Below are 21215 nucleotides of genomic sequence, written 5' to 3' on the forward strand. Positions count from 1 at the left end.
GGCGACTTCCGGGTAAATACAAAATAAAGCGAGGACGCGCTGTGCTTTTCACAATTTATTAACAAAATGATAAAATAAATAAATACAAATTGATCAAATGCTCCTAATATCAACTCCTCCCCATGTTCCCTACAGTATTTCCTAAACACTGCATACAAAGAATTCATCACAGAAGAGGCTCAATACAGAGGTAAGAATCCCACCAGACCAGTCACAATGTCAGGCCAACAGAAGACACATCTGGAACAGAAGTCAAAAAAATAAACACATTCCTTTCCAAAATCATTATGAAAAATACAAACAATTATACAAATATTCAGATTGTGTAAATACCAATTTACACATTATTCAGCACACCAGGTGAACTTTTTCTTTATTCATATCGCTACAATGCATCTCACCAAATGGAAGATAAAAAACTTCTTTTATTTTTTATGCTTTTTTTGTGTTTTTTTATTTTATTTTATTTTTTTTGCACTCGACACAACCCAATGGAACCAGCTGTGGATGAGGTAAGAAGCTGCAGGTCCGGACAGGATGGAGGGCGAGCGGGACAACAGAGTGATGACGTCATGTTTCCACAGAATACTAGAAGGCCACAATCATGACTTGATCGCTTTAAAAATGAAAAGTGGGAGCGAGCGCCCCCCCCCCGGCGAGGACGTGGCACAAGGACGCAGACTGAACCAGCACGCCGATGATATGCAGCGACAACCCAAACACACAGGTGCAGTGTTCTTTGGATCAATTCACTTTAGGAGAGAGCGAGGAACACTTGAGCAGCCAATCGCAGCCATGGATGGAGTGGGAGAGCTAGCGCTGTGCCCCAGTGGTGACATGTGGACTTGCAACAAAAGCCATAAAACCTTTGGCCCATTCACAGCCACTGTACAAACCTTGGGCTACGTCTACTGACCCTCATCTGTTCCCATAGACCTCCATGGTCACAGCCTAGAGTCTAACAACATCTTCATCACCATGTGGCGTCTACAGGCCGATGGTGCAAAGAGGGCGCCATCTTTAGCCGCGCCTCAGTCGAGGGGCTTTGTGGTGTTCAGGCTGTCCCATTACAGAGTGAACCCTTCTCCACACACACATCCCAGGATTCAGTTCGTGGCGTCACAAACAGGAACTCATCTCACTTCACATGAAGTCCATGTGCGGCCTCCAAACTGCAGTTCCTCCAGGGTCCACTAGAGGCAGTCCAGTTTACATCCTGGTACCATTTGCTCTGTTGAAACTCTAAAGTAGAACTTATGATGCACCTGGTTTAATTAAGACTTTAAATGTCACCCAACCACAGGTGTGACTGCTTTGACAGGTGGTAGCTGCCTCCACCTCAGCTCCAGCTGTGCTCCACCTCTTGTTTTTGGAGGTGAGGTGGTCGGAGGCTGCCACAGACTGGAGCCAGACCACAGCTTTTGTTTGTATGGGCAGGCCTCTGTGGCGGCGTCTCTCCAAGGACTGAGCTCAGCGTCCAGCTCTCCTTCGCAGCTCCGCCTAAAAAGGCGACGCTCCACTGCACACGATCGGCATCAGGATGCCAGAATATTCAAAGAAAAGAAGGTGACTTGAGTTCAACATAAAAACTTAAAAAACAAAACGAATGCATATTAAAAAAGGTTCGACAAATCTTGTATAAAAATTTGCATAAGAAGGCATGCGCTCCACCACGCTGGGCGGACAGATGTTGCTAATCGGGCGTAAGTTTGATCATTCCAAACGCACACAGGCTCCGGCTCACATGACCTGATTGAGCGAACTCAGCCCTCCTCCAAAAAACACAGGAACCACAGCACAGAGGGGACCCTTTCAAAATAAAAGCTCCAACTCCAGAGCGGGACTCATGACTGCAGTTCATGTTGCTGATGAGGATAACGATGAAGATAATAACAATGATAGTAATAATACTGGTCAAACCAAAAGTGCATCACAAAAACGGCTCCGAGTGAGACCTCCTCATCCACACAGCTCCTCACCAGCTGCCTCCAACCGGCTTCTCCCAGAGTTCATCACGTCAAGAGGAAAACAAAACACATTTAAGGCAACTCCTATCATAAACAACAACAAAACACTATCTGGTCAATTTAAACGACATAACATGAAATGTAGTTTCAACTTGCATTGACTACTGGCAGCCTGAGGTGAAGGGACCGGGTTTGTGCTCCGGACTCTGAGGGGACACGGAACAGACGAGGGTGGGGCGGTGGGCGGGGGTGGGGCTGGGCATCCGGAAGGTTAGTAAGGTTCTACAAGTCACAGTGCAAGTCAAGAGACAAATATTATCTGCTGTTTGAAGAAAGGCACTCGAGGTACCTACTGTACAGAGGGAGGGGTCCGGTCAGTCGGGCTCTCTGAAAGGAGCGCTGTGAAGAGATGACCGCTCGGCTGTGCCTGCGACAACACAACACAGCAAGAGGGTGTCGGGAGGGATGGCTGAACTCTTCATTACAGACAAACCATGACACTGTGGCCAAACACGTAGTTTTCTGAATGAAGGCAGTTTGTACAGCTGATGTCAGATATGATGATTCACACACAGAGTCCATGCGATATGAAAAAGACACCTGCAAAGCTTATTGTGCAGTTGACCAGCGACGCGTTCACCCCCGCTTTCAGGCCGCTGTACAGCCGTGCTAGCAGCAGGCGGCCCGGCCCGGCCGTTCTGGTGTTTCAGCGACGACTGCTGGATCACAAACACACAACAATCTTCTACACACATGCTAACTGCTAAAAGCTAACTGTCAGATCCTTGTTGGGTCATGATGACCGACTGCTGTCCCTTAAAAACAGGACGACCGCCATGATGGTTGTGTGTATGTGCTGATGTCAGCCATGTTGGACTGTTTGCATTCAGTGACACTGAGGTGTTACTGAATGCAACGTTACACACACACACACACTGTGTCCCAGCTCAGCGGCTGCATCCCCACAAGGACACGTTCCTTTACAGCTCCACATATCCCAGGATTCATTGCATGGTCTGAAGGATGCAGCCCCTGAAGCGGGGCACAGCTGCAGGGGCAGCCTGAGCTAAATGCTAACATAAACATGCCAACGACTGCACCATGAAGTCCAGGCTGTGGCTTCTGTGGGTGCATGTTCACGTGTTGCCCTGATGGTGGCGCTCCTCTGCGGACCTGCTGTAGCTAGCACGGCTGTAAGCTCCTCTGAACGCAGGCGGAGGTGGAGGCGCTGGCGGTCGACAACATCACACCAAAAATAAAGAAGTCCCAGCTCAACCAGAGGCACCGTTAAAGAGCAGACCAGAGTTTGTTATTGCCCCGCAGCCAACAGGAAACCAGAAGTCATGATCAGTTCACCGGACGAAGACCAACAACAGCATCGCACTTCAGGCCAGACAGACATGCTCCACAAAGAACGAGAGGGGAGGCCTGCAGACGGCCGGGCTCTCCTCAGCATGAACCGCCGTGTCAGACGGAGGGTTAAACTTCCTCCTAGAAAAATATTGGCAATGTGGGGTAAGTCACATGACAACAAAGAGATGCATACTCTGTTTGACTCCATATTAACATACAAAAAGCTCTTCTTTGTAATGCAGCAAGCTTGTGCTTTAATCTCAGGTTTCGTTGTCGTCCGTCTGAGGGAGGCTTGAACAGCTAACCCCTTGTCCTGTTGTCGTTCGATGAGCTCTGGGACGCCGTTTCATCGCCAATCGTTTGATCCGCCAGACACTATGAGGACGCGTCCCTGCTGGATGTGGGTACATGGTCATTTTGGCAGTTCAGGATTGAACAGAAATGCACAGAGATAACCGCGTGGTGCGGCTGGTGCCAGTCCAGCAGGTTCAGGAACAGAAAGCACTTATTCTGAAGACTAGGAAGACCTGAATATCTTTTCCTATAAAAACAAACACAGCCCGGAGAGTTTGTGTGTGTTGACATTGCAATATTGCAATTTCACATTTAGTGCTCACAGTTGACACACTTGACTCACAAATGATAACTCAATCACTACACTTGACCGACACCACTGAAAACATCTTTAGGCTACCGAGCCTGTTCGCCCTCGTACCCACTGACTGCCACGCTCTGGGAGGGGGCGGGGCACCTGGGCAACCTCCGGGAGGCGTCAGCGTGCTTCAGACTGTCCGACAATGTAAACAAATGTAATAACACTTCATACGACACACTGCACAAAGCAGACAAGCTGAAGCAGACTGAAGCCCTCAGGGTCAAAGGTCATGGGGGGGGGGGGGGGTTATTACTGCAGCTGAAGGGTGTTGGTATGCTTCAGGCATACACACAGGTCAGGGGGTGGAGCCTGAAGACGCCTCTCACTGACCTCCTGTTACTTCCTGTTTCTCTGGCTCCGTGCACGCTTTCAAAGGACATGCCAGCATTGTCCAATCAGAGGCGTGACTTTGTGTCACATGACTCGGGGTTGATTCTGACTCACTGATTCACGTCTGTGCGAGTTTCCCGCCCTCCCATCGGAGGACAGGGTCTTCCTGTTGTTGCGGTCTGATGAAGCATACTGAGGCCTTCAGGCGGGGCCGGTGCTGCAGGTTCCAGTCAGCAGGGGGAGCACACGGATCACAGGAACAGCTGGGTCAGGTGGTGACGGGGGATGACCACGTCCTCTCTAAACACTCTCAGACAGGTGTTTGGCTCCGCCCCCCACAGGCCCACCCTAACAGGCACACACTGGTGTGATGATGAGTTAAATCTCCCTTTGAGCTTTCCCACCATGACGTCTATCACTAATTGGCATGATGACCCGGGTGCGTGCGGCGTCCTGGAGCCCAGCTCTGTGGGCGGAGCAGCCTACGTCTCCCAGAGTCATGTGACTTGGGCTGTATATCTACCATTGACACAGTCTGACAATACAATGCAAACAAACAACATTTATACAGATTGGCAACTTCAGGGCACCACACGGTGCAAGCACGAGTCTTTGTTATATATGTGTGAGGAGACGGAGCGTTACTTCTTATCGTCCAAACTGCTGACCAGAGCTGGCAAAGAATGCTGGGAGGGTTCTGAGGTTTTGCTGTTGTTGGAGTTGCTGCCGTCGCTGATCTCCTCCTGCTTCTTTTCCACCGCTGTCTCCGCAGGGTGGACGGCAGCGATCTTGTTCTCAGAGTTGGTGGTGGTGTCGGTGGCGCAGCCTTCGGCGGGGCTGCAGTCGGGGCAGGTCGGCTCGGCCGTGCCATTGGTGGTGGCGACCGCCGTAGAAGTGGGGATGTCAACCAACGGAGCTGCCTTAGTCTCGGGCTCGGCCACACCCTCCGCCTGAAGACCGGTCCCTCCCCCCGCCCCTCCCCCAGGCTTCGGCGTGCCCCCCACCCCTCCAGTGGGGCTGTTATCTGCCGTTAGGACTGTGCTGTCAGGCGGCGTGTCTGCGTCGCCTCCTGCTGCCGTCTGGTCCCTCCCCGCCGCTACATGCTTATCCGGTTCGTCACTTCCTCCGATGTCGTTGCTGGCTGCAGGGTCGCCCGCCGCGGGGTCGCCCGCTGCAGGGTCGCCCGCTGCAGGGTCGCCCGCCTTGGCGCCCGCCTTGGCGCCCTCCTTGGCGCCCTCCTCAGAGTTTGCTCCAGGTGCAGCTTCAGAGCCACTCACCGCCTCAGCACTGTCCTGGGCTCTGATGTCTTTGGACTCCGTCTCTGCCAGAGCTTGATTGAAGCTGAAGGCTTGGATGAGGCGGATCAGGTGCTTGACTTTGTCCAGCGAGAGCTGCATCTCCTTCTGACGGGCCAGGATGGTGTTTTTGGTTTCCATGCATTTCTGAGGACGAAAACAAAAACAGGTCAGACCACATCCAGCGCAGTGAGGTGCACCACGACGCCAGATCAGCATGTGAGCGCGGGCTGCTCAGTTTAAGGTTTTCATCTGCTGCATTGAACAATAAAAAGAATGAGCCACATGATCACTATGACATCACACCTCTCTGCTCATTTAAAAGTTCCACATTCTCCATAATAAGCAGCAGTTCCTCCCGGAAAGGCTCAGGAAGAGCATCAAGCGTTAGCCCCCATCAGCTTTGTGACGTCAGGAGCGGCCGGCTCAGAGAGCGCCGCTCCGTGGCACAGACCCTGCCTGCTGCTTGTTTCTCACCGTTATGGAGTTGCTGAGCTGTTTGACTCTCTGTTCCAGCTGCTCTCGCTCCAGCTTCAGCTCAGAGCTCCACTTCATCAGCTTCTGTTTCTCCTCCTCTTTAGCTGTGAAGAGAAGAGTGGCACAGTCAGTCCGTGCTCCGCAGCCCTGCAGCCGCCAGACAGGGCGAACCCTCCGCTCACCTTCTTTGTAGGCAATGTAGGAATGAACGATAGCCAGGGTGCCGGGCCAGGGGATGGCTTCTTCTTTTTTCAGGATCTGGGGGGAGAAGCTTGCAGCTGTCACAGAGGCTGAGACTTTTAAAAGACTTGAAGAGGAGAGGTTCAGCCTCCACCCTTTGGTGGGGCTGAGAAGGGACAAGCAATGGAGTGGATGGATGTGAGATGCCATCTTTACTGACACAATGAATGAGAAGCACAAAAAAACAATACTGCATCATGTATCTGCTTACAAAGGGTTGAACAGTCCTAGCGGACAGTGAGGCAGAAGGCCCACAGCAGAAGCAGGTTTACAGTAAAGAACAGCTACAGGCCGAGAGGCCGTCCTCTGGACTGCGATACCCCCTCCCCCTGAATCAGGATCAGTCTGGGCTGCTGCGGTTACCTGATCTTGACATTTTGGACAGATCCACATGCCTTTAGGAATGGTTTTCAGGGGTGGATCCAGGCAGTCCAGGTGATAAACACGAGAACACGTGTCGCACATGAGCAACTGGCCACTGCGTCTGCACACAGTGCAGAAATCCTCATGGATGTCTCCCTGTGAGGAAGAATTGGACCAATCAGTTTTCCTGCCCAAAGGAGCCCCACCAACCATCTGTGGAGAGGCGAGGCAGGGGGGGGCACCATGATCTGTTCAGGTTACAGCTGGCCTTGTTGATGTCTAATGGACATGGTGCGTTAATTCTCTGTTAGCGTGTGCGCTGACTACAAGTTATTAATGGAAGCTACAGGACACTGTTCACTTTGTAAGGCTGAAAGTAAAACCAAGTGATGACTGGTGATTATCAGACGAGACAACAAACTAATGGACGTGTGTGTGGAGGTCTTGGGGTGCAAATGATTGACAGAGCTACTGGGCCAATAGGACTGTGTGTGACGGGGTGTCCAACCCTCTGAACTGTCCGTCTCCCCCATCGTTACTTACATCCCCAGAGCTGGGGCTGGGCAGGGGGAGGGGATGGACGGGGCTGGAGGGGGAGGTCGGGGTGAGGCTGCCCAGCTCCGGGACGCTGCTGTATTTGGGTGGGCGACCTGGGTGAAATGAGACAGACAACAAAGACGGAAAACAAAGAAAAAAAAATAAAGATGGAGAGGGGGGAAAAACAAAAACAAACAGTCTGTATGACATACCTTGGAAAGGGAGTCTTCGTTGGCTAGCATGAGTCAGGGGGAGCGGTAAGGGAGGAAGAGGAGGAAGAGGAGGAGTCAGAAGCACAGACAGCAGTGTTAGTGCAGGAGACTGGCTCCGTGCAAGCTGAAGCTGAGTACAAACCTGCTGGATGGACTCGTGTCAGATGTTAACACGCCTCAGTCATGTGACCTCATCGGTTTGTCTTTTAAGTTCCTGTCTGCACAGGAAGTGATGTCAGCTGACTGCTCAGAGGAAACGCTTTGTGGGCGGAGCTTGTGGTGCAGGTTGTTAATGAGTTTTCATTCATGGAGCTGCAGATTAAATCCTCTAACTAACAGACAGAGCTGAAGGACTTTTACCAGATGAACCTAAAACAGCAGCTCTGTTTTAACACGTCTCACTCTTCATGTGTCTTAATACTTCTTTGCAGGGCACCCTGTCTGCTGCACGTCCCTACACCAAGCTAACCTGCTGCTACACCAAAGCTAACTGAGCTAAGCTAGCTGCATGTCAGCCCCATCTGCTCCGTTACACCTCCGTCCTGGTTCAGGCAGTCAGAGACCAGGCAGAGACAGGAAGTTAAAAGACAAACAGCAGGTGGAACAAATACAGACCAGGCTGCTGCACACACTGAGGCCATGCTCCAGTCTGCACAGGAATCACCTGTGACCTGTGGATGTGATGATTTCACACCTGTTGGCGTGCTAAAATCTGACACTGCGAGTTACACATGACATCATAACTCAGCTGTTTCTGCTGAGAATAAGTCAGAGAGCGGCAGATCATGGCGGTTCCATGTTGAAGCTCTGAGGTCAGTCCGGACAAACGGCTGCTGAGCAGCGGTTTGGGGAGTGACGTCAGAGGCAGACGCTCTTTAGTCGTGTTACGTTCGTTAATGTCAGAATGAGCCGCGCACACACACACGGACACAGACACAGCCCTCTGCCACGCTCTGATACGGTCAGGTACTTCCTATGATGCATCACTTCATAAAGCTGCTCCAGAGGTCTGATTAACCCCTCAGTGCTCAGTTCAGCCCGGGCCGCTGTGGGGGATCAGGATTCAGTCTTAAGCTGACGGCTGCACTCTCATGGTGTTGTGTGCCTCCCTGAGGCAACAAGCCAGCGTGCTTAAATTCACCAGTTTATGAAATTTGACGATAATCTTCAGTTCCTTTTGGCCATATTTACTCCAGATATTTGATAGATTCAAAACATTCAGAGCATTAACCCCCTCCTGTAGAGGCCTGTTGGTGTCACCCCTCGTCACATGCAGACCTATCTACTGATAATGAGGTCTTGGTGATAATACTGTACGCTAATTTAAAAACAGTGTCAACAGAGTGTCATAAAGTGGAGCACGTGTTGTTCCTGTGGTGTATTTTATCTGCTCTCGGACTTATTTAGATGGACGTGTTGAATCATTTAATATCAGCTGAGTCTCTCATGGTTTTGCTGAGACTTGATGAGCAGCCCGAGCTGAACCTCTCCTAACTGGCAGCGACATCACTGAGCGTCTGACACACAAACACAAATCCAGCTTTAGATGTGAAACCTGACCGAAGCGACAGGAAACAGGAAGCAGGAGAGGGAGGGAAGACTAGTTTCACAGCATGTTATTAGTACTGAGCCACAGATTAGTCTCTGCTCTGCTGTCTGACTGACACAAACCAGCTCCTCTGACTGCTGCTGTGTGTGTGTGTGTGTGTGTGTGTGTGTGTGTGTGTCATACGAACCTCTCTTCCTGGTCCCTTGGTGCAGAGGGCTGTTCAGGTAACTCACTGCACTCTTTTTCCTCTGCAAGACCAGAAGAGGCATGCTCATTCATAACATCAGGTTATATAAAAACAGGAGAAACTGTAACCATGGCAACCAAACACACAGACGGACGCAGAGACAGAAGTGAAAGGAACAGCTGCACCGCCTCTGTGTGGACGTACCTCAGGCTCAAAGACGGCGCCGCTGTACACCGGGTTGGCCGTCGTCCTCCTCTTCCTCTCCTGTCTTTTGCTCTGAATCTCTGTAAATCAGAAAACAGCAGAGTCTGACTGCAGAGATGTTCGTGCAGCAGCTTCAGTGTCTGACAGCAGGTAGAAGCATCGCTCACCTTCCAGGTGGTCGTGTGTTACCAGACCCAAAGACACCATGAAGGCCAGTTTCTGAAAGGAAACCCGTCAGCACAGAGACATCATAAGAGCACAAAGGGCCACACACAGTTCATCTGTTACTAATGCATGAGGTCAGGCGGAGGGCTGGCTGTGGAACGCGAGGTTGTGTTAATGTGGTGACGTCCTGGAGTCAGGCAGTTAAAGGTACTTATCCAGACCACGTGTCATACCTCCGGGGTTTCCTCTTTCTTCGGTTTTGGAGGCGGGGACAACGGAGGGGTGGAGGCAGAGGGGAGGCTGATGACGGCCCTCGGCTCTGCTCCTCCTGATTTAACAGTCTGCGGTTAAAGAGAGGAGAGGAGGAGGAGGAGAGGAGGAGAGGACGAGGAGGAGGACGAGGAGAGGACGAGGAGAGGAGGAGAGGACGAGGAGAGGACGAGGAGAGGAGGAGGAGGAGGAGAGGACAAGGAGAGGAGGAGAGGACGAGGAGGAGAGGAGGAGGAGGAGGAGAGGACGAGGAGGAGGAGAGGAGGAGGAGGAGAGGAGGAGGAGAGGACGAGGAGGAGGACGAGGAGAGGAGGAGGAGAGGAGGAGGAGGAGAGGAGGAGGAGAGGACGAGGAGAGGAGGAGAGGACGAGGAGGAGGAGAGGACGAGGAGGAGGTCGAGGAGAGGAGGAGGAGGAGAGGAGGAGAGGAGGAGGAGAGGAGGAGGAGAGGACGAGGAGAGGAGAGGAGGAGGAGAGGACGAGGAGAGGACGAGGAGAGGAGGAGAGGACGAGGAGAGGACGAGGAGAGGAGGAGAGGAGGAGAGGAGGAGAGGACAAGGAGAGGAGGAGGAGAGGACAAGGAGAGGAGGAGGAGGAGGAGGAGGAGAGGACGAGGAGGAGGAGGAGAGGAGGAGAGGACGAGGAGAGGAGGAGAGGACGAGGAGAGGACGAGGAGAGGAGGAGAGGAGGAGAGGAGGAGGAGAGGACGAGGAGAGGACGAGGAGAGGAGGAGGAGAGGAGGAGAGGAGGAGAGGATGAGGAGAGGAGGAGGAGGAGGAGGAGAGGAGGAGAGGAGGAGGAGGCGGAGGAGGAGGAGGAGGAGAGGAGGAGGAGGAGAGGAGGAGGAGGAGAGGACAGGTTAAAATCTAAGGTGCATGTTTCTTCTCCTTCATACTCAAGAGTCATCTAGGAGCCATGTTACAAGTGTGAGCAGCAGTCACATGACAAAGCCAGCAGGTTTTCTACTGGACGTCATACTGTCATTGATCAGCTGATCATCAATTAACTTTCTCAACCCGCTTGGTCCTGTACTACAGAGTATAACATAATACATAATTAAAGACAGACAGCAGTAAGTGGAGGGGAGTGGAGCACAGCAGTATTCTTACCTTGGGCTCAGCGCTGAGGCTGCTGATCTGGATCGGCTGGGTGGGAGTTGGGGTGGGGACAGGGGTGGGGTTGGGTGCCTGTGCAGGGCTTGCGAGGCGGGCGGGAGTGGCAGAGACTGGGGTGGTGATGACGATGCCCGTCAGCGGGGTGGAGCCGGTCTTGCTGCAGGGCTGCCCGTTGACGATGCGGACCTGGTGGATGGGAGCCGCTGACGGCAGCGAGGACGTCAGCTTGGTCGCCAACATGACGGGCCTCTGCAGCAGCTGCGGTGCCGCCATCATGGGCGGAGGGGGTGCCGGCGCGATGGGAATGTTGGTGGGCGTGGCCGGTTTTGGTCTTACCTGGGGATGACAGACATCTAATCAGACAAGAGCACCTAGGTGACCCGACACTGCCGGGTAACCGCACTGTGGAGCTCTGCCTCATGCTGGCTGATGCTCTTAATGCTATAGCTAAAACTATTACTTCTAATGCTGGTCATGCTACTACTGTCGTGTTTAAAGATACTACTCATATTGTTGCTAATGTTTATAGTTTGACTGTGAATACTCTAATACTGTCAGCAACACACACCGCTAATAACACTAAACTCAACCATCCCTTTTTATGTACGCCTAGTTCACTTCTAGTTGATTCTTTTTACTTATCACTGTGGCGACGGGGTTAACGTGCCTCCTTAATGACAATAAACACTTTGAACCTTGAATGTGTCCCAGCCTCATAACAGCCGCTACTCGTTGTTCAGCTGATCATTGAAGCTTCCCTGCAGCCAGAGCTCCCAGTGTTGTTACTGTACAAACATTTCTACACTCAAAGGGTTAAAAACACCAACAGCCAGGAACACAAAATACCAAGAAGCTGCAGGAAAACAAGCTCTGACCACAAAACACACACACGCGCACACACAGGCAGAAGACCTCAAACAACCACCTGGTCACAGGTCAGTAGGTAAATCAAAAGAAGCACAACAAGAGGAGAAGAGATGAGGCAGCACAGAGCAAACAATGTTTTAGTGCCACAGAGCATGAGCGTTTGCTTTGGTGTGCTCCTGCCCCCTGCTGGAGAGAGAGTGAGTCACCTCAGGTGGGCCACACACACTGATCTGAGGGGGTTAGGGTTTGGAGGCGGGTCTACAGGGACGCACCTGTGGCTGAAAGGTGGGTCGAGGCGTCAGTCTAGGAGGAGGGACAAACTGAGGAACTTTGATTGGCTGGGCGGAGGTGGTGGTGGTGGTGGCCTGCACCTGAGACAAAACCACAGCAGATGTGGATCTGTGCTGCTGTTACACTGACACTTGTGAACAGGGGACACTGGGAGAACTGTGAGACATAATGAGTCTCTGTCTCCATCAGCAGGCCAGAGTCTCCCATGAAAACAGCTAACAGCCTGATAACAATGAGCCGCTGACACCGAGCCTGTCCTTTCAGAGGTTTCTGGAGCCACATGGTGCCGTCAGTCCGGCTGCTTAAAGGCCACCACTCACCCCACAGCCCCACCATGACAGAGACATTCTTCAGTCAGAGCAGGGACACATTTCAGGCCTGAGGCAGCTCTAAGGACAGCTCGTCTACATTCAGTGGCTCTCCTCAGCTCTACACATCACAACACAAACTGTCACTAAGTCAGATCAGAGCAGGGCGAGCATGGACAGCAGCGGGGACCGGAGGATCTTACCACCATGGCGTTCTTGGACACCAGCCGCACGGGTTCTGAGCTCTGATTGGTCAGCTTGCTGGCCACCTGCAGGTTGATGGGGGCGTTCTGCGAGTCGGGTTTGGTGATAGCTGTGGTGACCATGGTGACAGAAGGCGGGCGTTGCGGCAGGACGGAGCCAGGCTGGGCGGGTGTGGCGGCAGCTTTCAGCACCAGAGGTAGAGTCTTTGTGGTGAGGACCGGCGTGACTGTCAGGGTCTGCAGGGGGACAGAGCAGGAGGACAGAGCAGAGGGAGAGAACACAGGGACGGAGCAGGGGGACGGAGCAGGGGGGCGGAGCAGGGGGACGGAGCAGGGGGATGGAGCAGGGGGACGGAGCAGGGGGACGGAGCAGGAGGACAGAGCAGAGGGACGGAGCAGGGTGACGGAGCAGAGGGACGGAGCAGGGTGACGGAGCAGAGGGACGGAGCAGGGGGACGGAGCAGGAGGACAGAGCAGAGGGACGGAGCAGGGGGACGGAGCAGAGGGACGGAGCAGGGGGACGGAGCAGGGGGACGGAGTAGGGGGACGGAGCAGGGGGACGGAGTAGGGGGACAGATCAGAGGGAAAGTGTTTTACCGTGGACGAGCACGTCTTGTGACGGTGAATCTGGGTGGTGTCTGTGTAATGCTTTCATACCTGCTGGAGTCCTCCAGGAATCTGCTGGGTTTGCAGCAGGTTTGCTGGCTTGATGTCGCCACCTGCTGGAGGAGTTTGAACCTGCAACTGCAGCTTGGCCTCTGGCTCCTGCTTCACCAGCAGCTCCTTCCTCAGCTGCTCCACCACCTTTTTCTGAAGAGGAGACATGAAACATCTGTTATGATCCTGAGAGCCGACAGAGGTGTGTGTGTGTGTGTGTGTGTGTGTGAAGGTCAATAATCAATAGTTGTCCCAGCGGCTCTGGTGGCTCCTCTGATCTGACTGGCTGCTGCTGTAACTCATTAAGCTCGCAGAGACACCAGCAGAAGAAGAAGAAACGGGCCTGTGGTAAATTTTGTGATGTGGAAGGTCGCGCCCGCGCTGACGTCCAAATTCACAACTGCAAGATAAAGCTCATCTGTTGCCTAGCAACACTTGACTCTCAAGCAGCAACTTAATGCAGTGAAACGCACTCATAGAGACGGCAGAAGGCCGTTTGACCCACAGCCGGGAGCGCGGCCGCCTTTATCTGCAGATAACTGCTGCTGAGCGACTTTTAATCTCACTCCACCGACTGCTCTTATCAAGCGCCGCCTTACAGGACCAGTTCAGCCTCATTACAAACACACACTCACTCCGTCACCTGCACTGCAGAGGGGACACCCTGGGATTACACCACTCAGAAAAGACAGCACATCTGTGCCTGAACATTGTCACTGATCAATAATAAGATTATTACATGCATTATAATAAGAGCTGCTTCAGGGCAGCTGGAGGGAAGCACACACTGTTCAGATCTGAATAATCCAGATTATTCCTCCTGTTTCTTCTGAAAAGACCTCAGCTCATGATCGCTGTGAGTTCAGGTCTGACAACAACTAGACCCTTTAAAGTACCATGAACTCCTGCAGTGCCACCTGCTGACCGTGTAGGCGCACAAATCAAACACCCAGCACAGGGGCTCCTCAGTCAGTCTGCAGGGATCTGCTCACACCTGTCTGTCCTCCAAAGGTCTCCACTGTCTTCACACTCACACTGTGGACAGAGGACTCTGGTATCAACTGAGGTCGTCTGTGTTTGAGCTTTTATAAACAGACGGTCCTCTGAATACAGGAGGACATAATCCAGGAGACGGGGGACCTGTTGTCCTGAGGATGGACCACACTGAAGTTTTGTTCCTGTGAAGGGGACACGAGCACAGACGGGGCCTGACTCCACATGTCTGTCCACAGAACCCGTTCTGCTGGGTCCAAAGACACCTTTAAAACCTTCTCTGGTCCCGTACAAAGTGAAGCACAGACACGCAGGAACGTGCAGACAAAAATAGACCTGAAAGCAGCTAAAAATAAAAACAAAGAGTCCAAATCAAAGACGCGAGACACTGACGAGGCCGCAGTGTGTGTGGGTCTGTGTCTGTGTGTGAGACATGGTGTGTTACCTGCTTCTCACTGAGGGCTGTGTGTGTGTGGGTCTGTGTATCTGTGTGTTTGTGTGTGGGTCTGTGTCTGTGTGTGAGAGTCTGTGTGGATCTGTGTGTATGTGTGTGGGTCTGTGTGTGTGAGTCTGTGTGGATCTGTGTGTATATGTGTGGGTCTGTGTCTGTGTGTGTGAGACATGGTGTGTTACCTGCTTCTCACTGAGGGCTGTGTGTGTGTGGGTCTGTGTATCTGTGTGTTTGTGTGTGGGTCTGTGTGTGTGTGTGAGACATGGTGTGTTACCTGCTTCTCACTGAGGGTTGTGTGGGGGTCTGTGTGTATGTGTGCAGGTGTGTGTGTGGATCTGTGTGTGTGGGTCTGTGTGTGTGTGAGACGTGGTGTGTTACCTGCTTCTCACTGAGGGCTGTGTGTGTGTGGGTCTGTGTATCTGTGTGTTTGTGTGTGGGTCTGTGTCTGTGTGTGTGAGACATGGTGTGTTACCTGCTTCTCACTGAGGGCTGTGATCTTCGCCTGGAGTTCGTGCAGCTGCTTCTTCAGATCTGCATTCTGCAGGGAGAACAGATGTGGTCATTCTGAGTGGACACAGGACGGAGGCTGCATGAGCTCCACCTGCTGAGCCTACCTGAGGGTCTTGCTTCATCTGAGCCACCAGTTTCTGCAGAAGAAGAAGACGAGAGTCAGGTGAGCACATCTTACTGGCACCTACTGGTCACAGCACAGAACTACACCCAGCTGTCAGCAGGCCGGGTTCAGCTGTGGAGCTTCTGTCTCTCTGTCCACACTGGGGACAGTTTGACAACCTTAATGTAGTGAGCTCCCCCTGGTGGTGGGTGCAGTGTGAGCAGAGAGGCTCTGCCTGAAGTAGTCAGTGTTTGCAGGAGGTGACCTCACCCTGAGGACACGTCTGACAGGAAGTCCTGTATGAGGACGCTCACAGCACCTGAGCCGGGGACAGGAGCGCCATCATGTTTCAGTTCACAGCTAGGAGCTTTGTGATGAGTCTGCCTCCAGCCACCACCAGCTACGGTCTACATGCTGCAGAGTGCAGACACCTGCAGGCGTCTGTCCATAAACCAACATTATTAAGCAACCAACCATCAAACTGTCCCTGCACGTTTCCTTATGAGGACACCATGATGCATGGAGTATGTTAGAGCTTGGACAAAAGAGCGAGGACAGACGCAGGACTAGGACTCTGTAACCCGCTGACCCAGTGACCCTTAAACACTGAGTACCTGATGAATCTGGATCTCCACCTTCAGAGCCTCCTGTAACGTCTGTAATTCCATCATGGATCCAGTCAGTCTGCCAGCCGATCGATCAGCCTGCACACACAGACACACACACAGAGGGAGAAACATGTGAACAGCAGCTTTTACCTGCACTCTGGTCATAGGTGTGTGAGGAGCAGCCATATAAGGACTTCCTGTTGTGTGGCAGGAAGTCCCACCATCATCACATCACTGTTACCTTAACACCGTCTCCAGTAGGAAAACCATCCAACTGAAGCATTAAAGTGCCGCTGGAAGAAAACACAAGACATGACAGTGACTCACACACACACACACACACACACAGGTCCATTTAACAAGAAAACTACCTGCAGCCATCGTTCTGTTACAGATACAAACACATGGTATTAAAACTGTTTTTGTGTACTGTGAGAGCTGACACAGACACCAGAAGAAACGAGGCTCCTGATGAGGTCTGCCGGCCCTGTGTGTTCAGACACTGATGTGGATCAGTAAGCCTCTTTATTACTGGACATGTGTCCATGTATGTTTCATACAGATTTATTAGAAATAACTTCTTAAACATGTGCCAAAGCTGCACTGCATGTTTTCACCTTTAATAAGTTTAATAAGTTTCCATGTGTATTCTCCTATGATTCATCATGAAACTCCAGAACTACAGAAAACAGACCTGTTGATTTACACCTCAGTGAAGCCGTTACGATGATAAAACATGATCAGTTACAGCTTGTTCTGATCACTGATTATTTCACTCTAATGAGGACTCACCACCTGGCTGTGGGACTGGACTCCACCCCTCTGTGCTGCCCTGTAATACACAGCAAACACAGTGTTACAAACCCAGCCTGTACCAACACACACAGTGAAAACACACACCTGCAGTTATCATCACACACAGCAACACTCATCAGGTTCATCAACACCTCACACCGACTGCAGCCGAAGGAAAACGTCAAACTTTCAAATGAAACATTTGTTAAAGAGTCCTTAGTGTCTCAGGTTCAACACAACCATTCATCAAGACTACACCACACTGAGTGTAACCTCCACACAGGGAAACTTACAACTCAACACACTTGCCTGTAGTTTGACTACAATGTCTGCACACACACACACACAGACACACACTCAGAATTCAGTATCATGTGTGATGATCAGATACAAACAGTGGTCATGTTTTTAGTGTTTACGTGAATATTAAATGAGGATGTGACACATTCTGACCTGCTCCTGTTTCATTCATCACTCTGTTACAAACTCAAGTCACTCTGAATAATCCCAAAAGAAACAGAGGAGCCCCCCCCCCCACTCAGACTGTTTGGAGCAGCTGCGAGCAGCTGAGAGCTGACATGGAGGAGTGTTAATGCCACAAAGTGAAACTCGTCTTTATTGTTGTTCAGATGAATATCTGTTGCATTATCAGTCCCGTCTTCTTCCACTCCCTGCAGCGCCCCCTGCTGTCCGTGTGGATGCTGAGGCTTTCTTTATGATACAAGACACACACCAAAGTCCACTAACTAGTCATACATGAGCAAATACACAACAAACCAGAACTGCTGAGCATCTCCTCCTGAAGGAGTCTGTTCACTGGTAGTATCTGTAGTGTCTGGGACACAGCAGTACTCACATTACTGCAGTACAGTTGGAAGTATTTTCCCTGAAAAGCCAACAGCCTGCAAGTCTGACAAAAGACTGTAACATCTGAATAATCCAGATTAATGTGCTGCCTTTAATTAACAATACTAATAACAGAGCCAATAAAGTTCCTCCTCCTGTACCACAAAACTGGATTTAGATTTCGTGGTGCTTCGATGCTGACTGTCCAGCACTTGGCTCTTGTTTTAAACTGTAAACTTTAGATTGAGTTCCAGTGAAGAAGTCACAGCTGAGTGTAAATGACTGCACACAGGAAGCAGCACATGCTGCACCTTTACTTCACGAACCAGAACTTCTTGTACATATGATGACCTGCAGGAGCCTCCGCTCAGTTGTGTCGCTCTACTTTCTGTGGTGTTGCTCTGCTTTCTGTTGTGTCGCTCTGTTTTTTGTCGTCGCTCTGCTTTCTGTTGTGTCGCTCTACTTTCTGTTGTGCTGCTCTGCTTTCTGTGGCATCGCTCTGTTTTCTGTTGTGTCGCTCTATTTTTTGTCGTCGCTCTGCTTTCTGTTGTGTCGCTCTACTTTCTGTTGTGTCGCTCTGCTTTCTATGGTGTCACTCTGTTTTTTGTTGTCGCTCTGCTTTCTGTGGTGTCGCTCTGTTTTTTGTTGTCGCTCTGCTTTCTGTGGCGTCGCTCTGTTTTTTGGTGCTGCTCTGCTTTCTGTGGTGCGCTCTGCTTTCTGTTGTGTACTTGGAGTTGTTGTGGAGGGTCTGCAGAGTGCAGTCTCCTCCTCATCAGTACTCTGCGCTACCCGAGTACTCGGATACTCTGACGGTTAATTGGAGTAATTGGTCCCTGGGTGGGACATGAAGTTGTCTGGATAAACTTCCATCAGACTGACGTGCCGCCGCAGAAAAGGCCCAAAAGAAGACATGAAGCTAAGATGGAGGTTTCCACGCTGACAGCGTCCACGGCTGCTGCCGCCGGACTTCAAACAGCGAAAAGTGCTTTTTGTTTCGGCGGCCAAATGAATGTTTTATAACCTTCTCACTGAGCCACTATGGCCGTCTGGACGGCCGATTTCTCCCCGTAAATTCACCTCATCACGTCCGTAAAGCAGCTCCGTGGGGACGAGTGTCGTGTTTTTCGGTGTTTCTGCGTGAAAGAAAGCCCCCGGAGCAGCCCTCACAGCCGACATTGCTCCGTGTGAGGCTGCGAAATGTTCACAGAGAACAAGTGGATAACGTTAGCTGTAGCCGCTAATGCTAACCATCCTGTTAGCCGCGCTGGCTAACGAGTAGCCACGCTGATAACTTCCATCAAACAGGAATAAAAACGTCGCGGGCGGCGGTGTGGACGGACCGCCGAGCCGCGGCACGGACGGGAACGGTCCTGAAAGACGCCATCTTTCAACAAATCCTGACACCGAGCGAGCGTCGGTGGCTCTAAGTTATCTCGGCCCCTTGTCCTCCAGAATATCAACTCCTAGAATAAGAAACACACCAGCTAAACACACAGAAACACACAGCGCGGAACCCGGCCAACACCGCCGCCAGCTCACACACCTGCCCGCACAGCGCCGCGCACACACCGATACACACGGAGGCCAGGACACACGCAAAGTTTGACAACAGAGAAAATTAAAGTTATGAAATTAAAAAGCCCAATGTGCACTTACTCAGCAGCAGTCCTCCTCTATGTTAATTAAATATATATCTACAAGAAGCCGATCCACGATGGAAGAAGAGCGCAGAAGCAGTCCGGCCGCCTCCTGCCCGCGGGGCTCCGCTCAGTTGGAGGATTTTGGATGTAGTTTGAGTAAAATTTGTGTAAAAACAGAGAAACTGAAGCTACAAAACAAGAAGAACTCTTCTTCAATCTCATTCAGCTCAGCCTCAGCACAGCACAGATCCCTGCGCCCCGGAGCTGGAGGAAGGGGGACAAAAACTACTTACACGCCCCGCTAATGCTCGTCAATCGGTGACAGACCGTTTGATATTTGCGCCCGGTGCCGTTAAAGTTCGTTAAATCGGACCGATCACAGAGGAGAAGCGGGGAGAAAATGTGTTCGAAAAGCGGACTACTTTTTGTGTCGGTGCGGCGAATTTATTTCACTTTGCCTAAGGAACGGCGGTGCTGCGACTCCCATTGCCTAGGGAAAAAACCCGGATGTAAACTCAGTGAAACTCTATGGAGAGAAAGTCAGCGCGCGCGCGCGCACACACACACACACACACTGAACACACAACATGAAACTCAGCAGCGGAGCAGTTCGCCGTGTTGTGTTGTCGTTGTGTTACTGTTTCTCTCCGCGGATTCAGAGCCGGGCCGCCCGCTCCCACCCGGCCTCCATGCTCGGCTGGAGCAGCCGGAGTGTGGCACTTTGTGGAGGAAGGAGAAGGAGGAGCACAGGTGGCGCGGCCTTCCTCCGGCTCCACTGCTTGTGCTGTGAGAACAAATGAGTGAATCTGTGAAGGAATGTGAGCCTGAGGCTTCCGCTCAGACCGGAGTCCTGTTGGAGTCGGTGTTCCTGTCTGTATCTGTTACATTCTTATATCAACTCATCGCTTGTTTAGTCAACATAAACATATTAATTTCTGATAAAGAATCAGGCCCCTCAGCAGAGGGCAGTGTGGGGTTCTTGCTGCTGTTGTCATCCATCCTCTGAAGCCGCTTCGTCCTGCAGTGCAGGGTGCAGCTATGTGTGGGTGAGAGGCGGGGTGCACCTGGACGGGTCACCGGTCCATCACAGGGCCACAAACCTACGGCCAATTTAGAGTCCCCCACTGACTGACTTTACTTTTAGATTACACTATTTACCTTGTTTACTTATTTCATGTTGATGGATTGATGTTTTATGTTTGCACCAATAAACACGATTCTGATTCTGACCTGACAAGCACGTCTGTAGAGTGTCGGAGAAAACCCACACAGGCACATGGAAAACACGTTCTCTCTCACACACACACACTACTGTTTTTTTTAAATGCTTCTTAAATGAAAATTTAAGGCTAAAATGATCTGGTTATGTTGTTTTGAAGATTTTAACCTACAATGTGTGTTCAACCTACAAACCTCTGTGTCGAAAGGTTTTTTATTAAAATGAAAACAGTTTGAGTCAGGACCAGGGTGGGGTCCAGCTCTGTGTTTGTAACACATGCATGAAGTTCTTGTGAGTTTAGCTTTGACACAGTATGTTGTCATTATACTCACACACAGCAGCAGTGATCCAGGTTCAGGTACAGCAGCCACACATATATAAAGACAGGTGCTGGCCTCCACACAGCAGGGGGCGCTGCAGAGCGCAGGCGCTCCACGTTCCATCTCAGTCTGCTGTGTGACCGTTAAAAGCAGCATGTCGACCTGCACACCTGAAGCCTCCAGCTCACCTCCGCCCACACCCACCTGCGGCCTCAGTGTGTGTCTGTGTGTGTTGTGTTATATTGCCTGTCTTGTTCCTCTGGCTGTGTGTCAGGCCACCTCTAACATTCACTTTGTGTTCTTTAAGCAGCAGTTTCTCTTGTTTTATTTCCTGGCTGCACTGACCACAGGTAGCCAGCAGAGGGAGGCAGGCTCCAGAGGAACTGACTGTGACTTCCTTCTCCTCAGCTCACTTCCTGTGGCTGTGATAAACACGACCCAAAGGCTGTGTCCCATTTCAGGGTCTGCATCCTTCGGAGGACGCAG

The 21215-nt window shown here is 51.5% G+C and overlaps 1 protein-coding gene across 6 annotated transcripts; it reads right to left on the minus strand.

Moving 5' to 3' along the window:
- Positions 1-35: 35 nt before the first annotated feature.
- On the minus strand, positions 36-19841 carry phf21ab (PHD finger protein 21Ab). Of its 6 annotated transcripts, none has more exons than XR_003672205.1 (20): positions 19764-19841; positions 16702-16741; positions 16151-16202; positions 15916-16005; positions 15303-15335; positions 15161-15226; positions 13245-13397; positions 12588-12824; positions 12058-12156; positions 10913-11254; positions 9768-9875; positions 9537-9588; positions 9370-9449; positions 9166-9226; positions 7224-7330; positions 6681-6836; positions 6260-6335; positions 6078-6181; positions 3539-5747; positions 36-3458 (listed from the first exon to the last, which is right to left on the minus strand). XR_003672205.1 is itself a non-coding variant. In XM_028430202.1 (20 exons), the coding sequence occupies exons 1-20, from the start codon at positions 19777-19779 to the stop codon at positions 4947-4949; spliced, it is 2619 nt and encodes an 872-aa protein (XP_028286003.1). In that variant the 5' UTR covers positions 19780-19841; the 3' UTR covers positions 36-4946. The 6 variants fall into 6 exon arrangements, 5 of the variants coding, with proteins under 5 accessions (XP_028286003.1, XP_028286002.1, XP_028286004.1 ...); XM_028430202.1 differs by having other exon boundaries at positions 36-5477; positions 5532-5747; XM_028430201.1 differs by having other exon boundaries at positions 36-5747.
- Positions 19842-21215: the final 1374 nt, after the last annotated feature.

Source organism: Parambassis ranga, chromosome 19 (assembly GCF_900634625.1).
Source record: "Parambassis ranga chromosome 19, fParRan2.1, whole genome shotgun sequence".
Taxonomy (NCBI): Eukaryota; Metazoa; Chordata; class Actinopteri; family Ambassidae; genus Parambassis; species Parambassis ranga.

Coding starts and splice junctions, on each gene's coding strand:
- phf21ab (XM_028430201.1), bottom strand. Junction 9,227..9,369: donor GCGCCGTCTTTGAGCCTGAG/GTACGTCCACAC, acceptor CTGGTCTTGCAG/AGGAAAAAGAGTGCAGTGAG. Junction 6,336..6,680: donor GTCCAAAATGTCAAGATCAG/GTAACCGCAGCA, acceptor TTCTCCCCCCAG/ATCCTGAAAAAAGAAGAAGC.